This window comes from Berghia stephanieae, chromosome 8 (genome assembly GCF_034508935.2).
Source record: "Berghia stephanieae isolate SIO BIC M18660-M18661 chromosome 8, UCSD_Bste_1.3, whole genome shotgun sequence".
Classification (NCBI taxonomy): domain Eukaryota; kingdom Metazoa; phylum Mollusca; class Gastropoda; order Nudibranchia; family Aeolidiidae; genus Berghia; species Berghia stephanieae.
In genome coordinates this window covers 21,075,053-21,096,424 of record NC_088367.1, presented here as the reverse complement: position 1 = coordinate 21,096,424, position 21,372 = coordinate 21,075,053, and the positions used below count along the sequence as shown (strand labels likewise).

Here is a 21,372-nt window from a genome sequence, read left to right as displayed (position 1 = left end):
AAGTAAAGAGGGTAAATGGCTGCTTGTGTTATCGTTTTGACATCCCAGATATGCCGAAACCAAAAGAGGAGGAAGACAATGATTTAGATTAGATTTATGATATATGTGTACAGAACCCACTTTTCTTCTTTCATTATTGTTGGCATTTGCTCTTTTCATAAGTTTTACATTGAGTTCTTTTCTACAATTCGAAGACGTAATATTTTATGACAGTTTAATTGTTCCTGCCTACTTACTTACACCAATCTACCAAAGATATTATTTCAATATGTCGTTGTGTGAAGAATCTAATTGTCTCATGGTTGTATCTCCAGGATGGTCTCAGTTTATAATAGGAATGACATTTTATGAAATCGAATGGAGTTAAAATTAGGAATTGCAATAAGATGTGATATAGGATATGGTATATTCTCTGCAGTCAATATTTATTTTGATTGACCTGTCAGACTTGCAATGAAGAAACAAAATACAGACCATTAGGTGAGATTTTATTTATGAATATCATGATTTCCTTTTTCCATTGATTTGCATTTTTGTATATTTGTATATTGTCTACTCTGTATATATAAACATGGCAGCCAGAAATAATGAAACACGCATTTCAATTCTATGCATAATTTTCATGTGTTGGCTTCTATCAAACATAATTTCTTTTTCGTCATCATTCAGTTTTTGTCTGATGCAGATAGACATTTTCATGCGGCGTTATATTTTATTCTCATTGTTTTTACCAACAGTGATAGAGATAACATAGTTTCATGTTGTCATACTTAAATTTGCACTGTACATCTTTTCCACCAGATAAAAGCCTAAAAATGCCTAAATCTTTTTATGTCTGGAACAAGGAGGGGGATTTGCTTGTCAATCTGTAATCCTAATATGTCAATCGGTAATCATAAAAAGCAAGGGAATTTTAAAGATAATTTTGAATAGGTATTTATTTTTTTCTTCACAGGAGAATATTTCTACACCAAGAATATGAGAAAATGGTATGATATATGTAATCAACAGTTGATAAACAGTGTCCATAACGTTTGTCCCTGATTTCAAAGTATTTTTATTCTAAAACTATTATAGATAATTGCATCTGGTTTTCACCATCTTCTAAGAAAAGTCATATATTTATGCCTATTGTTCGTCTGATTTCATCACCAAAGTTAGCAAAATGAACATGAAATTAAAAACATCATTTTTCTCTCCTATTTCGGAATCACAACAGTGCAACAAAATTCTATTTGTGTAATGTGGTTGATTGTAATGACGTTTCATAGCCCAGTTTGACAGACCATTACAGGATATGAAAACAATTTTTAAAATACAGACACAGAAATGGGACTTCTAAATTTACTGAGATACGATGTGAATTTTTGGTGTCGGCAGATGTACAAAAGGAATAGGCCCAATTTTCTTTACCGTGATTACAATGACTGTAAATGTCTATTTATATGCTAGAATTTTATGCAGCATTCCAACTACGTGAATATTGGCTATAGATAATTTTTCAGTAAGATGGTGGTCCTCCACCTTGGAAACCATGATATAAAAGAGCTGTTATTGAATCCTAAATACTGAAAAAGATGATAATGATTATAATTAAAAATAAAGTTATTATATTTTTTTTTAGCTCTTAGGCCTATGGAGCAGAAGATTAATCCACTTTTTGTGGGGTTAAACAGGTAGAAACAACTGCTTAACAAGTATGATTGCAAAGTACTTTCCTTCAAACCAAATTACTTCTGGCTGGATAGAGGTCAGGAAAAACCTTCAACTGAACCAGGGACTGATGCCATCAAGACCCTAATAATAATAATAATAATAATGTTGATAATACTTTGTATATCACAAGAAATGAAAAAATATATATATGGCTTAACTAAAAAGATATGATTAATAATTAATCCGATCCATTCATTTTATTTGGAAACAATGTTAAATATATTACATTCATCTAATGTTTTGGTATTTGCCATGTGGAAGAATTATATTTCATTACATGTATTGTTTACATTACATGAGAAGTTGTTTAAATGAGCTACACATGTTGGCTCAAAGTTTGGAGTTTAAAAATTTTATATTTATTATTTATTTTTGTTGTTCGTTTTACCTTTTGAAATTTACCTAAGTTGATTATTTTGATAATATTTTTAATTTTTAATTTTTATTTTTCACTATGTTCACCAGAAGAGAGCAAAGTTGATATATAATTCTTTATTATCTTTCCATTTTTTTTTTTTTTGGGTGTATTTTGAAAGATGTGCTTCTACGAATGTCCAGTGTGGGAATTTGTGGGTCAGACATAAAGTACTGGTCCCATGGCTATTGTGGCATGTTTACATTGAAGGAACCCATGGTGATAGGTAACTACGTTTCCTTTTTTTTTCTCTTCTCGGTAATTATTTGTTAATTCAATTTTTAAAAAAATTACATATGACATTTGCATATAAATTGCGTTTTTGCAGATTCACAATCCTCAAATTAGCTTTGCAATGCCTCTAATGCAAAAGAAAAATGGTAATAGAACCTACTGAAATATCTTACTTACCTTACTATAGTTTTCTCTCCTGTTTCTGTGCCATATATTGCAGATATACCATTTTGGCTTTGCTGCCGTAGCCTGTTTTTGACGAGGCCAATTAACACAGTCAATTGTGAATTCTTGTAGTGATGTTTAATGATATTGTAAAGTTATCCAGATGGTTCCAGTCAATGATGGTTTCAATGAAAGAGGAGTGCCTGTATTTTTCTGTGGCAATGGGTATTTTGAAACACATCTCATTATTTCTGATATATTTTTCAATGAAGTTGTTTTTTTTTTGGGGGGGGGGGGGGGGGGGTTTGTAGTCTCTATAGGTCTCGGCTTTTATTTTTCTTTTGCCAAGCTGATCTCAAAAATATTCTTGTGGTGGTATTGGTGGGATATCATCATGGACTATTTTGAACACATAGTTATTTATTAAGTGGAGGTTTCTATGTCGGCTACGCAAGTCTGGTCGATCTTGGTTTCTTAACATCTTGACAGCCAGGTGTTCTGGTAGCATAGTCCCCTTTGATAAACCAGACTCCCTTACATTGGACAATATCTAGCTCGTCTATGTCTCCTTTGTGGAACTGATCCCATACAACTGTGCCATATTCAAGTAGGGCCTCACAAGAGGAAGCTAAGTGTTTCTAGATGACAATTGCTTCAGATTACCTTGTGGCTGGTGTTGAGGGAGATGCAAAGATTTGGTAGGAACTATATTGGATACAGACTTCATGGTGATGATGTGCCATCCCAAAATGTTCTTAATGTTTGTCACACCATCATTTCCCTGGTCTACCCTTGGGCCAATTGCTTTAAAATCTGTTATTGTAGGATCATTGTGTCAGTAAATTAGGATTCATTTTGAAGAGATGTCCAAAGTACTTGATTCATTGATGTTCGATACAAGTACAAGTTGTGTCTGTCTAGGACCAATTTCAACCCTTTTCCATATTTCTTCATTTCTTATTCTGGCCCTTTTAGTGACCCCAACGGCTATTCTATTGCTCCTAATTTTTGTTGTAATAATTTTGCTTTTGTGTCTGTATTGAGCATTTATGTTTGGCATTGGTAGGATCATGTTCGTACGAACATGCTCTTTATTAGGGTTTTTTTTTGTTCGTTCTTTTTTATTGTTTGATTTATTTATGTTAATGAGAGGGATGTTAAAATGGGGGAAACTGTCCAAGCTTTGGGAATGCTTTCATACTCCTTGTATACAGGATGTCCATAAAGTCTTTCCCTGATTTCACAGACTTTTTATTCTAAAACGATTATAGATATTTGCATTTGGTTTTCACCATCATATAAGGCAATGTCATACATTTATTCTCATTGGTCATTACATCACCAAAATTAATGAAATGAACATGAACTTTAAAGACCTAATTTTTCTCTCCTTCTATTTCCAAATCACAACATAGCAAACAACATTCTCTATGTGTAATATGGACTTGTTTAAAGGGTTTTGTGCTTGTAATGGCCTATGTAAAGTCGTTTGATATGATATATTAGAATAAAAAGTATCAAACTGACACAAGGGATGTACAAGATTAGGTACAGGGGATATTTTAAAAAAATTCTAATTCTAAACACACGCAGTTATATTTACCATATTTGAGTTTAATGTTTATCCCAGTTGGCCATTTCAAAATAAGCTACAGATCTGCCACTTATTGCCAGATTATGTAGAGTCACCATGCAATCCGCACAATTAAATTCTATAAAACTTATCAATAGAGATTATCAGACCAGCATTCCTTAAATGTTTGTACCTCCCCTCCCCTCTCCTCCCCTTCTCTTTCTCCATATTTTTTGTAAGGTCATGAAGCAAGTGGTACTGTTGTTAAAGTGGGATCTGGGGTGAGAAATTTGAAGAAAGGTAAGAGTTTTATAAAATATGATTTTATGGACATTTACATAGTTCATTCCCACAGATTCACCATGCTTAATGAACTACACAATACGTCACATGTTTCAGTGATGATAATTTTCCGCGTATCTGCGGAATTCCGGGATTTTAGGATTTTTTCAGAAATATTCCCGTTTTTGCTGTGTCAAACATTTTCCGCTAAGTTCATCTTTTGACACCTCTGCTCAGTTTCATGAATTTTGGTGACACTCCCATATTCATGACGTTAGTCTAGACACACTGGCTGTCCCTCCAGGAAATCACGGCGCTTGCTGCCGCGATTTATTGCTGTTACCGCAATGGGACCGCAATTTTCCATGTTCTGGAGTCACATATAATCATATACTTTATAATGCTAAACATAGGAAAATACTATTGCCACCGTCACACAAAACTATTAAAGATTTCGCGAGTAGCTTCCCTTGACAACACAGGAAGTAGATAATTCATTGTTTTCAATCGATTGACTCATCCCGGCAATTTATCATCCTCTAGTAGACTTTTATTGGATTTGTGCCGAAATTGAGTTTTGAGTTGTATGGAGAGAAAAAATATCGCTCATGATGTCTAATAATTCAGCAAAGAATGGCTCCAAGACAACAGCCCGGGACTGACATAGACAATTTAATAATAGTTTTATTGCTAACATCAATCTATTATATATATATATTTTTTTTTTTTTTTTTTTTATATTTTTTTTAATAGGTGTTTGATATACTATCATAAACATAGATTCATGTAACTCAGAAATAGAAAGTTTATATGGCGGGTCCCCTCGATCTCGTTACTCCCGGGTTCCACTGTATTATTATGATGTATAGATGTACTTGGAAATATAATAATAATAATAATAATTTTAACAAATAAATTTATGAGCTTTTCTACCACATAATTGTTAGGAATCCATGCATTTGTGTAAAAGTGTTGGTTTTTTTTTTCTTCAAAATCTCCTGGTGGCATCCCCTGTATATACCTGGCATATTATTTCTTTTCTGTGTGTGCAATGTCAATATCAATGTAATTTAATGTAATTTATGGACACAATACTGTATAATTCTACCAACTAAAATTGGTGGACTGTGCTTGTCATAGAATTAAAGCAAGAATAAATTATTGTGCGCTGTTTATTGAAAACGTCTTAAATTTGCAATTTTTCCTTGTAATTTTTGCATTTTTTGCATGCGATTTTTGGAATTTTGGGTGCAATTTTGGGAGTTTTCATTTGCAATTTTCCATGTCAAAAATGGCACAAGACCCTTGATGGCCTTGGAAGGGAAGTGATGGAGCAAATAGGTGTACATATTTTTGTACTCTTTAGCTGTAGTATTATGTTTATAGATATCACTTCGTAATCGAGAGAATATGTAACGGTAAGTTAGGCTGATTGATTTAAGAAATAATTGTTTAAAGGCTTAATTTAGATTTGCTCTTTAGATGGAATATGTTTTGCAATTGATTTTTTTTTTGGTCTTTAATGTATCTTAAAGGTCTTATAAACAGAGTGCAAAACAGAGATTATAAAATGATATCTTACCATACAATAATTTTGTAAATAAAAGTGATACTCATAACTGTTATCCATAGAATTGAAAAACTCATGAAATAATAAAAGATATAATGACAGAGAGCATTGATGTGCTGATATTAACGAACCAATGATTTTATTTAATTTATTGCATTCAGCATTCCTCTTACTAGCACATGGTCATGGAATGCACTTTCAAGGGCTTGTACACTAAGTAAGAATAAGGAAATTACTGTTTCAGATATTTATGGAAATAGACTGGTTTTGAATCATCAGTGTTAAATACATCAGGTAATTGCTTTATATCTCATTGCAGGTGACAGAGTTGCTATTGAACCTGGTGTTCCTTGTAGGAGTTGTCATTTGTGCAAAACAGGAAGTTACAATCTTTGCCCAAGCATCAAGTTCTGTGCCACGCCTCCTGTCAATGGGAATCTATGCTATTACTATGCTCATCCAGCAGATTTTTGTTTTAAGTAAGTTTGACACTTTGTATTTCCTTCTCCTTCAAATAAACAGATTGATATCAGTAGTAATTACTGTCCTTCATTGACTTGTATAGTACCACTAAAAACCTCAAATACAATTTTGACGGCATTCTCTGAAGGCTTGGAGCTTCTTTAAAGTTATATTGGCAGTGACTCAAATGACTATTTGAAAAGATCTTTTATCTGCAGTGTAATACAGTGGCCGTGGGTGAATTAACTGCATGTCTATATGGGCCATTAGTCAAAGTTTTAAAACTATCCAGAGAATAAGCATTCTTTGTTCCGAAATGAATATCATTCCACAAGTGAATAATACGAAACATTAAAGATTTCTGTCTAACAATAGTGTAATTTGGTGTGACAGTGTGGGAAATGGAAATGGAAACACTGAAAGGACTGTAAGACATAGAGGAGTGTTGTTGATGTTTGAAAGTCACGTTAGCTAGAGATCACTTCAAGGGCAAGTGAGAGAGAAGTGGATGCATCATCTTGTGACTGGGTGAAATAGTAGAGAAAGAATTTATTAATAATTAGCGATAGGTTATAGACAGTTGGGAAATATGGGAATTCAGGAATTTCACATTATAATATAATAATATGAAGGCAGTTCTTGGCAGCAAAGGCAAACTGGTCAGTTGATATTACTTACCTACGATATTAAACAACATGCTATTTCGGCCATTGAGGTTGAAAGACTATTGACCTAGTGTTAAAAGGATTGTTATAATAAATTGCGAAATGGTACGCATTTTCAGCGATTGTACGCTTGTACGCATTTCCCCCAAGATTGTCCCCATTTTCAGTGTACAGAGTCACTTCAGTTTTTTTTAGTTGTAATTCATAGTTACTAGCCTATTGAGAAACCTTATATTTTTTTACCAATTATCTTCATGCTGGGGGGTACAATTCTGAAAGGATTGGATTATAGTCTTGAGAAATTGAGCTTGTGCGGTGTGACTTTATGTAAGTATACCTTCCTCTTACTTTCACAATGGTTAGTTTCCGTTGATTTCAGGATTGTACCCATTTTTATGAAATCTCCCCCGTTTTGAGGTCCCATTGTACACATTCTCATCAGATGGGGTTGGCAGCTCTGCCTTCAGCTCAGGAAGGAACAACAGTCAGATGTGACAGTGATAGAAAGGTAATTGACAGAGGCCTTCACTGATAGTGCTTTTAACACCTTTGGAAAACTCATGAGAAAACGATGGGGAGGGAGAATTGGTGGATGTTTATGCCAATGAATTGAAGAGACTTGGAGGGTTGGCTGGTTTCACAGGGGCAGGGTTGGACTGGCTTGTGAGACTGACATTCATAAATGGATTCCCAGACCGAGTGAGCTGTGAACTCCAGCAAGTTCCAGAAGTATTCAAATTGGGACTTGGGTGATTTAATATTTGTGGTGAGATTGTTGACAGCTAATCTTGAAAATAATGTGGTGGCTACAGTGGTGTGCAGTGGCAAGTGGTACAAGTACTCAACAAGCAGGAAGTTCTTTCAAAGGAGCGTGTTACCGATGTGGGGGTCCTTACATGGCCCAATATTGTTATAATAATAGGAGGGGAATAATCTGTTTTAGGTGTAACGAAGAAGGGCACATATAGCAAGTCGGTGTCACCAGTACCAGAGAAATGGGAAAAGGGTGGCTGGTGCGCCAGTGGCTGCCCCTCCCAGTTAATGGCGCATTCACTACTGATGATAGAAGTTGATGTGGAAGGAAATAGGAGTAAAGCTTTGGTGGACACTGGGTGTGTAAAATCTATTGTGAGCTCTAAATGTGTAAGCATGGAGGATGGTGTCAGAGACAGAGATTGATGTAATTACATTTTATGGGTCAGAAGTTTGGTGCGTGGGTTGGAAAGTAGTCAGTTAGCTAGAGATGGCGTCAGTGAGAGAGAAGTGGATGTATCATCTTGTGACTGGGTGCAATAGTAGTGAAATAATTTTTTTTAGTAATTAGTGATAGGTGAGGAAAAATGGGAATTCAGGAATGTCACATTATAGGACCTTGGAAATAATAAGAATGGAGTTCTTGGCAGCAAACGTAAATGGTGAGTTGATATTACTTACGACTCTAAACTACAAATAGTCATTTGTTTTACATATGGATACGTATGGTTTCAATTTATCTCCTCTTGTAATTTTGCGTAAAATTCATTTCAGACTGCCGGACAATGTGGGAAGTGATGAAGGTGCTCTCATGGAGCCTCTTGCTGTTGCTGTATATGCTTGCAGAAGAGGGAATGTGGGGATGGGAAGCAAAGTCCTTATTTGTGGAGCAGGTCAGGGTTTAAAGAATCAAACAATCATTTGCCATAAATTACTTTCACTTCTTTTTACATTTATTAATATAGAGGTTTTGTTTTTGGCTTCTTTCCACATTAACAAATATTGAAATATGAGGAAGGGGGGGGGGGGGGGGGGGGTGCTGACTCAAACTAAAACTTGCCCTATATTTTGTTTGTCAGGTGCTAAACAACCAATGAACCAGACTTGATTAGAAAATATGTCAAACGATTCAGCATCCAGTTTACTTTGTCATTTATCAGTGTGCTAAAATCTGATAGTGTACAATATCTTCATAGCAATATTTTTTTACTGCAGTGACTTAAAAAGATTTGAAGTGAGTAGAAAAGTGCCAGAAGACAATAGAGAATAAAAATTTTTTTCGCGGCGGTGGTGGGGTTTGAACCTGCGACCTTATTGGTACGACAACTCCGCCTGGCAGGTGAGAGCGTGGCTCTACCGTGTGAGCTATCCACGAACACAAAAAATATTCGTTTCAAACCCAAAGTCATTTCTAGATCCCTCTCTCACCCACTTCTTGAGATCGCCGATTCGTTCACCACCATCGCGAAGTAATTTTGACCAGCAGTTAAGCCTAATAGCCAATATTCTCATCACAAACATATAACATAGAAACGATTGAGACATTGAGTATGCTCCGGTGTATGGGGTGAATTTTTAATTCAGAAAAGTGAGTGGAGCAGGCACTTATGTTGGTAACAACAAGATATGAAGTGAGTAGAAAAATGCCAGAAGACAATAGAGAATAAAAATTTTTTTTTCGCGGCGGTGGTGGGGTTTGAACCTGCGACCTTATTGGTACGACAACTCCGCCTGGCAGGTGAGAGCGTGGCTCTACCGTGTGAGCTATCCACGAACACAAAAAATATTCGTTTCAAACCCAAAGTCATTTCTAGATCCCTCTCTCACCCACTTCTTGAGATCGCCGATTCGTTCACCACCATCGCGAAGTAATTTTGACCAGCAGTTAAGCCTAATAGCCAATATTCTCATCACAAACATATAACATAGAAACGATTGAGACATTGAGTATGCTCCGGTGTATGGGGTGAATTTTTAATTCAGAAAAGTGAGTGGAGCAGGCACTTATGTTTTTTTATTCTCTATTGTCTTCTGGCACTTTTCTACTCACTTCATATCTTGTTGTTACCAACATAAGTGCCTGCTCCACTCACTTTTCTGAATTAAAAATTCACCCCATACACCGGAGCATACTCAATGTCTCAATCGTTTCTATGTTATATGTTTGTGATGAGAATATTGGCTATTAGGCTTAACTGCTGGTCAAAATTACTTCGCGATGGTGGTGAACGAATCGGCGATCTCAAGAAGTGGGTGAGAGAGGGATCTAGAAATGACTTTGGGTTTGAAACGAATATTTTTTGTGTTCGTGGATAGCTCACACGGTAGAGCCACGCTCTCACCTGCCAGGCGGAGTTGTCGTACCAATAAGGTCGCAGGTTCAAACCCCACCACCGCCGCGAAAAAATTTTTTATTCTCTATTGTCTTCTGGCACTTTTCTACTCACTTCATATCTTGTTGTTACCAACATAAGTGCCTGCTCCACTCACTTTTCTGACTTAAAAAGATTCAGTTCTGAGCTCATATTTAATCAAGAACACTCATAGCAAGTGCTGGATGCTGGTCACTGAACACACAAGAAAAATAAGACTTTGAAATAAAAAAGTGAAATGAACAAAATGTTATTGATCCTGTGCAATTGCACAATGTAAAAACTTTAAAAATCATAAATTTTTGACAGCTATCGTGAAAATGACATGTGTGAAATGTGAAAAGTCAGAGATGAGAGAAAGTGTTAAAAGCATTTATAACAATATATCAGATTTTTCTGTGTCTTGTAAAATATCCTTTGTGTTCCTTGTTTTAAGGTCATGTGATCTTGCGTCCGTTCGTATAAGATTATTATTATTGTTATTATTACTATTATTGTTGTTATTATTATTATTATTATTATTATTATTATTATTATTATTATTATTATTATTATTATTATTGCTATTAATACTATTATTATTATTATTATTATTATCATTATTAATATTGTTTTGTATCTTTTTATCTTTATGCGCATGTTACAGGTCCTGTCGGTATACTGTGTATGTGGGTGGCTCAGAATGCTGGAGCGGCCATTGTTGTTATAACAGGTGATCTGAATAACACTCTCCCTTTACTTCAATTGTTTTTATTTCCCTTTCTTCTTCGTTCCCACTCATTTTGTCTTCATTTTTTAGCTTAGTTGGTGAAGGAAAGCTGTTGTTTTCTTCCACTTTGTCAAGGAGACGTATGGTACCAGGCCATTATATTGTTGGGACATTTAGATGATCTTAGTTTCAACTATAGATTGATCCTGGATCTACATGAAAAATCTATTAGGATGCTTTATATATATATTATTAGTTATTTATGCAGCTGATCGAAGGTATTTTTAAATGGCCAGAAGTGGAGGAAGTCATTGTTTTGATGGCGACTTTCAATTTTTCGTCATTGTCTTTTATAATTTATAATTTTTATTCAAATTGTGAAGAAACCAAATATCATTTTTAATCATATAGCTACCACTCCCAGCGTTTTGTCGTTCCCAATCAACAATATAAAGTAGAATGTTCTTGGTTTCGTAGTTTTTAAATCCATAGAGCTACAATGTTTGGGACTTTGCTCCATTATAATAAGATAAATCTCCTCTCTTTGCCCTCATTTAAAATGAAATTTTGCTACCGTTTGCATGACTTTTTTTTTTTTAGGTATCTCTAATATTGCTGTATTTTAAATATCTCCCTCTCTCCCTCTCTCTCTCTCTCTCTCTCTCTCTCTCTCTCTCTGTGTCTCTCTCTCTCTCTCTCTCTCTCTCTCTCTCTCTCTCTCTCTCTCCTCTCTCTCTCTCTCTCTCTCTCTCTCTCTCTCTCTCTCTCTCTCTCTCTCTCTCTCTCTCTCTCTCTCTCTCTCTCGTTTTTTGAAACTTTATATGATTTTATAAATTGTAAAAATTATTTTTTTAATGATCATTTTTATTTATTTATTAATTTTTTGGGGACACTTTTTCAATATTCTGTGTTGTGATTCCATAGACAGAGTAAAAATATTTTACACGAATACCTGATTATTTCAGATGTTGATCAGTTTAGGCTTGATGCCGCTAAACGCTTTGGTGCAAGAAAGGTTTTTAATGTGTTGGACCAAAAGGAAGAATCTGTTGCACAGGACGTGAAGGGTATCATGGGGAATGGTGCTGATGTCACAATAGAATGCAGTGGCTCTGACTATAGTATGCGGCTGGGAATACATGTATGGTTGAAATAGTTTTATGTTATAATTATGAGGAGGGTGATTATAATCATTATTTTTGTTATTATTGTTTTTATTGATATTGCTATGGCTATTATTACTTTATTATTATTATTATTATTGTTATTATTATTACAGTCCAGGCCGGTATTGGGGGCTCGCTTTATTGGGACGATTCCTTGGGAATAATTTTTTTTCTATAAAAAGTCATACCCTTTCCAATTCCCAACCGCTTAATGGGGACAAAATTTGACAGTGACTGTCCCCATGAAATAGCCTTTTCGTTGTCTTCAATCATTTAAAACAATGGTTCATAAAATGCAAATTAGTCTAACAGGACTGTCAACTTTGTGTGTGTTCGTACAGTTCATCACAGAGGTGTGAACAGTGGAATTTACCTGTATCCCCTGTTTTTTTCTATCACGACAGCCAATCTGGTGTGAAGTCGAACCGTTTGTGATAGCCATCACAGAGATGTGAACAGTAGAATTTACTTGTATCCCTTGTCAATTTCATCGACTGCCATTGTCATATTCATGGTCATGGACAATGCTAGGATATATATGCAAAGTGGACTTCTTCTTTTCATACCTGTCTACTTGAACATCTCAAAATCAGTAGCCAACACAAAATTCATCAGTAATAAATGGTACGATTTTGGTAATACTCCACCAATTAAGAACAACAACAACAAAAAAACAAACAAATACTGCGTATCTACAACCTTCAATACGTAAAATAAATGTTGTTAACCTCCACCATTACGAGCTGGTAATCGACTAATCTATCATGGGGGTGAACTGAGCAGTAGCCTTTATAACTTTAAGGGAACGTTTTCTTTCTTTCTTGGATAACTGCGGGAACTTAAGAGAAAAAAATAATTTATTTTTTTTCTCTCTAGTACTGCGACCAAATTGCTGTGAAATCAAAGTCCGTCATATTTCTTCCATTTCCGTATGTCCGAAATTGTTATCTAATTTCCATAACAATTACAGGCGATCCGTAAAAGTAGGCAGGTATGTCTTCTTCTTCTTCTTCTTCTTCTTCTTCTTCTTCTTCTTCTTCTTCTTCTTCTTCTTCTTCTTCTTCTTCTTCTTCTTCTTTTTCTTCTTCTTCTTCTTCTTCTTTTCTTCTTCTTCCTTTCTTCTTCTTCTCTTTCTTCTTTCTTCTTTCTTCTTTCTTCTTCTTCTTCTTCTTCTTCTTCTTCTTCTTCTTCTTCTTTCTTCTTCTTCTTCTTCTTTCTTTCTTCTTCTTCTTCTTCTTCTTCTTCTTCTTCTTCTTCTTTCTTCTTCTTCTTCTTCTTCTTCTTCTTCTTCTTCTTCTTCTTCTTCTTCTTCTTCTTCTTCTTCTTCTTCTTCTTCTTCTTCTTCTTCTTCTTCTTCTCTTCTTCTTCTTCTTCTTCTTCTTCTTCTCTCTTCTTTCTTCTTCTTCTTCTTCTTCTTCTTCTTCTTCTTCTTCTTCTTCTTCTTTCTTCTTCTTCTTCTTTCTTCTTCTTCTTCTCTTTCTTCTTCTTCTTCTTCTTCTTCTTCTTCTTCTTCTTCTTCTTCTTCTTCTTCTTCTCTCTTCTTCTCCTTCTCCCTTCTTTTCTCTCTCTCTTCTTCTTCTTCTTCTTCTTCTTCTTCTTTTCTTCTTCTTTTCTTCTCTTTCTTCTTCTTCTTCTTTCTTCTTCTTCTTCTTCTTCTTTTTCTTCTTCTTTCTTCTTCTTCTTCTTCTTCTTCTTCTTCTTCTTCTTCTTCTTCTTCTTTATTATTTATTATTATTATTATTATTATTATTATATCATTATTATTTTTGTTATTTTTTTTTTCAATTTTAGCTACGTAGTATTTTGGGGTTTATATTCCTGATTTCATTGTTTATTTTAGATTATTTTCATCATTCAAAATGCTGGTAAGGTTATAGAATACATTATCAGATTAACATTTCTTACAGAAACTATGACTTAATTACAGCTTATTCACAGAACAAATATGTTGCAGATTTTTCCTTAATTATTCAGTGGTAAATTTTGGTACATTTTAAAATACTCTATGGTACAAAGGTGCTGATAATAAATTTTCACCTAGTAGAAACATATGATCAGAGCAATTGCTGAAATCACTGTCAATGAAAAATTAATGCTTTCAAGATGAAAACATCTGATTATTTTATGTTTAAATAAGACAAAACAAAACAGACATTCGGAGACTTAAATGCAACATATTGCCAAATTATGTAAATGAAATATTTCTCCTGGTTCACTCATTTAGTGCATCTGAGATATTATGTTAGCTTAAAAGATATTTATTATAAAGATTTGGGTTTCATAAAATTCTTGAATTTTAAATCCAAGGCATGTCAACCAGGAGGATGTGTTGTCCAGGTTGGTCGTGGTTCCCCTAGTCCTCAAATACCTCTCAATATGGCAGCAACAAAACAAGTGGACATCAAAGGGGTGTTTCGATATGCCAATTGGTGAGTTTTCATTTTAACTGACCGCTAAGAGTTGTGGCTCTCTATCTTTAATAAAAGTATTACAACATGAAATTAAAGGTATTATATTATGGAAAAAGCATGTACACAAACTGGTTTCACCTAGTCAAAGGATGCCATAATCTTATACTAAGACACCAGTTAAAATTGATGGTCAGAGTATATTGAAAAATTGTCAATGGAAAGGCCAAGAAAGAAGGATTTACAATTAAGAGGTTTCGAGGTGGAAAAGCTATTTGACTGAACATTTGAATGGAACTCTTGTAAGCCCTCTGTGAATAGGGAACAGAAACAATGATCAGCATTATGAAATAGACCTGTAAATGAGCTCAATAAAAATTTACTGAAACTCTTCGTAATTCGTAGTGGAAAAATCCAAAGAATCGAAATTGAAATGAATAATAATAGTAAACAGCAAGCTCGCTTGAGCAAAACAATTACAGAAAACTAATTTGCGAGGGAATTAATTAGGCTACTTACCATTGTTCCTTATAATTAGGTACCCAATCAGTGAAGAAACTAGAAACGGTCAACCAATTTGTTTACAATATGAGGCAATCGAGATGTACTTGTACTTGTAGCAATCAATTAACTTTCGATTTGAAGGTGTCTACATAACGTACTTCCGGCGTTCGAATTTTTCTTTTAAATACTTTTACTGTCCTCCAGGTAAATGTGGTCAATTTTGGCTAAGATGAAACAGTGAAATTTATCACTCAGCGGCTCAGTTAAAATTGGCTACCATTGGGATCACGACAGGTTTGGAAAGTGAAAAAATAATTTTACGAAGGCTGTGTGAAAATATACTGGGATGTGTTCAGACTCGGCAGTTCTAAAAAGCGTCGCTTAGCCTTGGCAATATATCCAATTAATATAAACGGCCCATGAGCTATACGTAGCGCTGTGGAACATTTCTAATTAAGTTTACGTCATTCGACTGTGATTCATGAATTCTTTCTTTATTCAATTCTTTCTTTCCTTTTTAAAAATATTTGAATTTGACGAATTGACTGAGAATTTACAGGTCTAATGAAAGAATAATCTGAAAAAAGTGTGTATGAAACAGTGCCAGACAAATTAAGCAACAAAAATACAAGAAAAAAAACATCTCAATGGAGTGGGGATCGAACCCCATACCTCCTGATTACCGATCAGACACGTTTTAACCATTACACCACAGAGGTTACCCAATAGTTGGGACAATTTAATACCTATATTCTTCACAAAAGTATACGTTTTATGCTGTGAACCCTCGCTTGCATCACACAACACAAGAGGATGAGGGCGAAGATGAAGACATGACTCTAATTAGAATAGCTCCATTTTATCTACAAAAATATCAAATTGAGAAATTACAGAGCTGGCACTGGTTTAAGATTAAATTCTCAAAAAAAAAAAATGTGAATGAAACACTGCCAGACAAAGCAATGTGTGTTTTACAATTTGGGTCCAAAATGGTACATGCATAATCCACATTTGGCGGGACGAGCGATAGGGTATGCATGTGCTTTTTCTTTTATTAGGCAGACATCCAGGTTTAAAGTCATGAGTTATATTACAGTGCACCTCAGATACAATGAAGTTGACAAGACTGGAAGTCAAATGTTCATTATAACTGAGGTTTTGTTGAATCTGAGGTGTCACATTTGACAATATGCCATGGATATCACATTGTAATAATTAAAGTTAGTTAAATTAATTACCCTCCTTGCCATATTGCCCCGATTGGGTTAATGGGCCATCTCCCTACCTTTACCCAACCCCCCTCCCTGATGGCCATTGTCTCTCCCATGAGTCGCATTCTTCTTAACACCTCACTGCTCATTGTCTTTTCAATGACACATATGCAAACCACCAAAGAGAGACAAAATCATCCCGTTGCGATGTGGCTGTGTTTGCTGCTGCTGGCACTGAGTCACACCATCACTTACAGTACACACACACAAACACACAGTGCCCCCAACCTACCCGTATGCCCTGTTGAAAGTGATATACTAGACAGTGCGGGGGTGTAATAAGCTCATGGATTTTGGAAAACGATGCAAGATTATTTTTTTTATTCCAGTCTTGTCTCTACTTTGCATGCTCTTCATAGTTTTGATTACTTTGTTGAATAATAATAATAATAATAATAATGAAATTTACTTATATTGCGCCCACTCCTCTATACAATAAAGCTCTAGGCGCATAACAATAACTTCAATCCATTCAAATCTCTCTCTCTCTCTCTCTCTCTCTCTCTCTCCCTCTCTCCCTCTCTCCCTCCCTCCCTCCCTCCCTCCCTCTCTCTCTCTCTCTCTCTCTCTCTCTCTCTCTCTCTCTCTCTCTCTCTCTCTCTCTCTCTCACACACACACACACAAACCTTCCACCATCCAACTATTTAACATCTTTAAAAAATAAAGTAATATATAATAATAATAATATCCTGTGATCATCGTCTGCTCAAATAAAATAACTAATAAATTAAGAATTCTCGAAATAAATAAGTTTTTAAGTGTTTCCTGAAAGCGAGTTCATTAGGGACGTCAAGAGGAGATCAGGGGAGATTGTTCCAGACAGTCGGTGCAAAGTGACTAAAGGATCTGTCAGAGAGTTTTTTACCCTTTTTTGGCACTTTAAGTAGATGATGATCACCTGATCTCAATGCACGGGGCGGAACGTATGGTTCGACAAGATCATCAAGATAAGCAGGGGCGCTTCCGTGAAAACATTTAAAACACATGACTCCAACCTTAAAGAGCACCCTGGCCCTAATGGGAAGCCAGTGTTAAGTCAAAAGCATTGGAGTCGTGTGTTCTCTCTTATTTCTTCTTAAAACTATTCTAGCAGCTTGATTTTGAAACCGCTGCAGTTTATCAAGTAAGAAACCTGGGGAATTAGATAGGAGTGAATTACAATAGTCTAAACGATTAAAAACAAAAGCAGACACTAGAGTCTTTAAGGAATTTTGATTTTAAAATGCCGAAAGTTGACCAATACGGCGAATTTCACAATACAGTACTTTGCAAAGTTGTGTCGCATGATATTCCATGGACAGGTCACTGCTGAAATAAATTCCCAGGTTTCTGGCGTTTTCAGAAAACGTTATTTTCACATCATCGATACAAATGTGGGGTGGTTTAGTACTATAAAAGAAGTTTACGTTGTATCCAAGGTTTTGTTGGATCAGAGGGCCTGGTATCCGAGGTGCACTATAATCTCTTGGAATTTACAATGACCTTGTCGATGTGGTTGTTAATGTTTAGTACAAGCGTACTCTCGGGATGGGAATATCTACATGTTTCAGTTAATATATTGTGATGTTTATTCAATGATCTGTGTTTATCAAACAACCCAGTTGTCAATAAGTGAATTCAGATGACTCATTTTAATGAACTACGGTGCATTAAAGTGTATAAAATGTGTGGTTTTTTAAATCACGATTTTATAATTGTATGTTTTGTATTTGTTCTGATATTCAATTTAAAAAAAATATTTTTTGCTCTCACAAAACAGCTATCCAACCGCCCTTGAACTGATTAAACAGAATCGATTGCCACGTTTGCTTCAGCTCATCACACATCGCTACAAGCTAGAGGAATCATTGCAAGCATTTAAAACTGCTTTTGATAGGAATTGCCAAGCCATTAAAGTTATTATTCAGTGTGAATAATTTGAATATAGTAAGCCGAGAATATTATATATAAATTTATTTCAATCAAGCTATGGGTATTCAAAGAGACCTACAAAAAAAGAAAAAATATCCAAAAAGATGTTTAAAATTTTAAAATAAGAATAAGAAAAGATGTATTTTTTGATCCCTAATGGACTTTATAATTTAACTAAAATGAAGCCAAAATATAATCTTAATTTAATTTTTTAGTAGTGTTGTTTCCATGAAATTGCCTATCGCCTGAGTCCCCTCTCCACCTATGGTTCTATTCTCAAGAAACAGGATTTTTCAATATAATTCATCACTTAAGATTTCATTTCACTTGTATACCTGCTTTTTTTTTTTTAGCATTGACGGGCATAGAGTCAGTCATACATTTAAAATGTTTTAAAAGGCAGAGTAAACCGTGCGTGGGCATTAATTTACTTTCACTCATCTAGCATATTAAGATTGTCTTGGTCTATATTCATCAGAAATAGGTGGCAAACCTCTATGGATTGTTGAAAGTTTGAAAACAATAACAAAGAGGGAAAAATAACAGCATTTCAAGTTGTTTCCTGTTTACCTATAATTTTGGGTTCAGCCATTTTCAGTTTGTCAGTTTTCTCTGTAAACCATTTGTAATGCTGTTTTAAAAAAAAATTCTTTACTTAAATGAATACCTTATTTTAATCATTCGTTTATTTTTACAACCAATTTGTTAAATTTTATTAACATTGTTTTGATGTTTGTGTTCCATTCTGTACATTGAAAGAAAAATCATGCGGGTAAATATGTTTTTGTTAATGAGTCATGATAATATGCTTTCCTATATGACACAAACTGTATATCAACAGTATTATGAGTAAAGCATCTACACTGCAGTCTGCTTTAGATAAACTCTCGCTTAAAATAAACTCTGAGGCTGGTCCCGATTTTTCTGTTCTAAATAATTAGTAATTTAAAACGCGTAAGATCAGGCCTGTAAATCTTCTGACTATTGTCGGATTTCAGACATTACGATTTTGCTCTATAATTGCCAATATTTTTTTTTTTTAAATCAATAGTAAAAATAAAATTCGTAAGGTCAAAGAACAGAACCAATAAAAAAGAAAATAAAAGACTTTCAGTTCATTCTTCGAAAAAAATCAGATTTTATTCCGTTTCAAATGCCGACTTTAAAAAAAAAACAAAAAAAAACTTTTTATTTGTCCGCATCAAAGACAAAACAAAACTAGGCCGTCTATCAGTTAGCTATAATATTATCATGCTACCTACATACTCCACTAGACGTGGATGTATTCACTGCCTAGCTACTGTGCCACAGCCAGCGAGAGAGGGCCGCGAAGTTCGTACGAGTCGTCTAACACACGCCTAGTCAGTAAATAACACATGCACAGAAGTGTGTCGTAGCTTCCCGGACCGGAAGGTTTCTCTCTATTTTGCTACCGACACGCATGCATTTCTCCGTGTCTCATATCTTTTTCCCTATGATTTATTGGTTCCATCTGGATGTGAGATGGAAAAAAAATAATTATATTACTTCGAAACATATATTCTTCTTCGAAAGCTCTCACACGACTGCACCACCTCTTCTTCTTCGTCGTCTTCTTTTATAAGAATTAATCCAAATAAACGAAAGAATCAGTGTTAACATTTAACACAAACAGGAGCGAAGATACGCAGCTTCCCGTGTCAAGCACAAGATACATCCTTCAAAAGGGTAGGAATTGTTCTCTTCCTTTCATTTTACAACTAACTCAGACCTGGGCCCTCAAATAATAGCGCCGGGCATTCGGAACATTTTCATGTTCCTGCTACAATTGTGTTCCTGGTGGCGTTGTTCCTGGTCCAAATTGGAGCGATTCGCGATTGTTCCGGTCGAAGAGTTTCGTATTAGTCATGTCCTAAGTAGTACGGCGTGCATACTCGTGTTTGTTGGTGAATCCAACCACAGACGAGAGGTACAGACTGAGAGGGAGGAGGGAGGAACGTAGGCTGATTTGCGTGTGCGCTCTCTCTCTCTACACACACATACATGCATACATGGACACAGCATAACAATAACAACGTCCACCCATCCCCACCTCCTCGTGTCATTCTTCGCCCGTAGACTGAACCCTTCCTCACCCTTCTCACCAAATCACATCTTTTTGTTGACACTTGACATAGGACCAGGAACATGTTCCTGGTTGAGCTGTGTTCCTGATGTTCCTGTTCTCGAGAACCAAAACCTGTGCGGCACTATCAAATAATTGGGATTTATTTTTTTTGGTACCATGTAATAAGGACCTCATTATAAATCTGTAGGGGAAAGTGACATGATTTAACTAGTTAATTGACGTGTCATATCTGTGTTGTGTTTATTAATTAATCCATATTTTTGTCCTGTTGTCTATTTTCGCGTGTTCAAAAAGTTCTGACAATTTTTTCACCAACCATAAACTCCATCCGTGAGCTAGTCCGGATAAGAAAACTTATCAACATAAGCGGACTGCAGTGTATATGTTTGTGTGTACATGTGAGGATTTTGTGTACTTTTCTCTTGTATGTGAGAATGCTCGTTTGTAAGTGTGCATGCATGTATACTTTTTTCATTATAAATTATTCAAATCTATTTTGCCTTTTTGAATATTTTCCCTTCTTTTTTAAAGATAATTGTACTAACTGATTTATATTTGTGCTTTTACTCTGAGCCTTAATTTTTATATTAATAAAGTACCCTCATGTATGGGTGTTAGTATTGTAATCTATAAAACTGGCTTTTGTATGGCATTGATGTTTTGCATGTCTATTCCATTTACAAGGATAAATAAAATTAAAATTCCATTTGAAAACAACACATACCGTATTGAGGATTTTTCTTATTTGTGCTATAATATTAAAAAATTTTGCAGTTATTGATTTCAACTTTTAGATGCTTTACAGTACAATGTCATGACCTGAAACGGTCATTTTTCAAAATCACTGGCATCAAGTAGAAAATATTTAAATGTGTGTGCACTTAAGCCTTTTACCTATGTTCCAAACCCAACCAATTGGATTGTTTAAGTTTATGTCTCAATGCAGTTGCTCAAATTATGCTTCAAATAATTTCAAAGGAATGCCTTTCAAATCCACCGTTGAGTTGGAATGGAAATTTTGATTGTCGAAATACTCTTCAACAGTCGCAACGTCACTTCCTTCCTAATGATGCATGGTAACTTAGTAA

The 21,372-nt window shown here is 35.1% G+C and overlaps 1 protein-coding gene across 10 annotated transcripts in view; it reads left to right on the top strand.

The window, feature by feature from the left end:
• The window catches only part of LOC144978343 (sorbitol dehydrogenase-like), a 24,778-nt gene extending 3,775 nt beyond the window's left edge, over positions 1-21,003 (top strand). The window contains exons 1-10 of one of the 10 annotated variants that reach the window (XM_078924240.1): positions 1-480; positions 956-989; positions 2,253-2,357; positions 4,344-4,403; positions 6,275-6,434; positions 8,610-8,728; positions 10,854-10,919; positions 11,882-12,057; positions 14,390-14,511; positions 18,026-21,003. The exon at positions 1-480 is cut by the window's left edge and continues 1,833 nt beyond it. In XM_078924240.1, the coding sequence (XP_078780366.1) occupies positions 2,267-2,357; positions 4,344-4,403; positions 6,275-6,434; positions 8,610-8,728; positions 10,854-10,919; positions 11,882-12,057; positions 14,390-14,511; positions 18,026-18,182 (951 nt within the window). In that variant the 5' untranslated portion in view covers positions 1-480; positions 956-989; positions 2,253-2,266 and the 3' untranslated portion in view covers positions 18,183-21,003. Of the gene's footprint in view, positions 481-955; positions 990-2,252; positions 2,358-4,343; positions 4,404-6,274; positions 6,435-8,609; positions 8,729-10,853; positions 10,920-11,881; positions 12,058-14,389; positions 14,512-18,025 lie in introns of those variants that run through there. The other 9 variants (XM_078924243.1, XM_078924244.1, XM_078924242.1 and 6 more) reach the window with 9 other exon arrangements.
• The last annotated feature ends 369 nt before the right edge of the window (positions 21,004-21,372 follow it).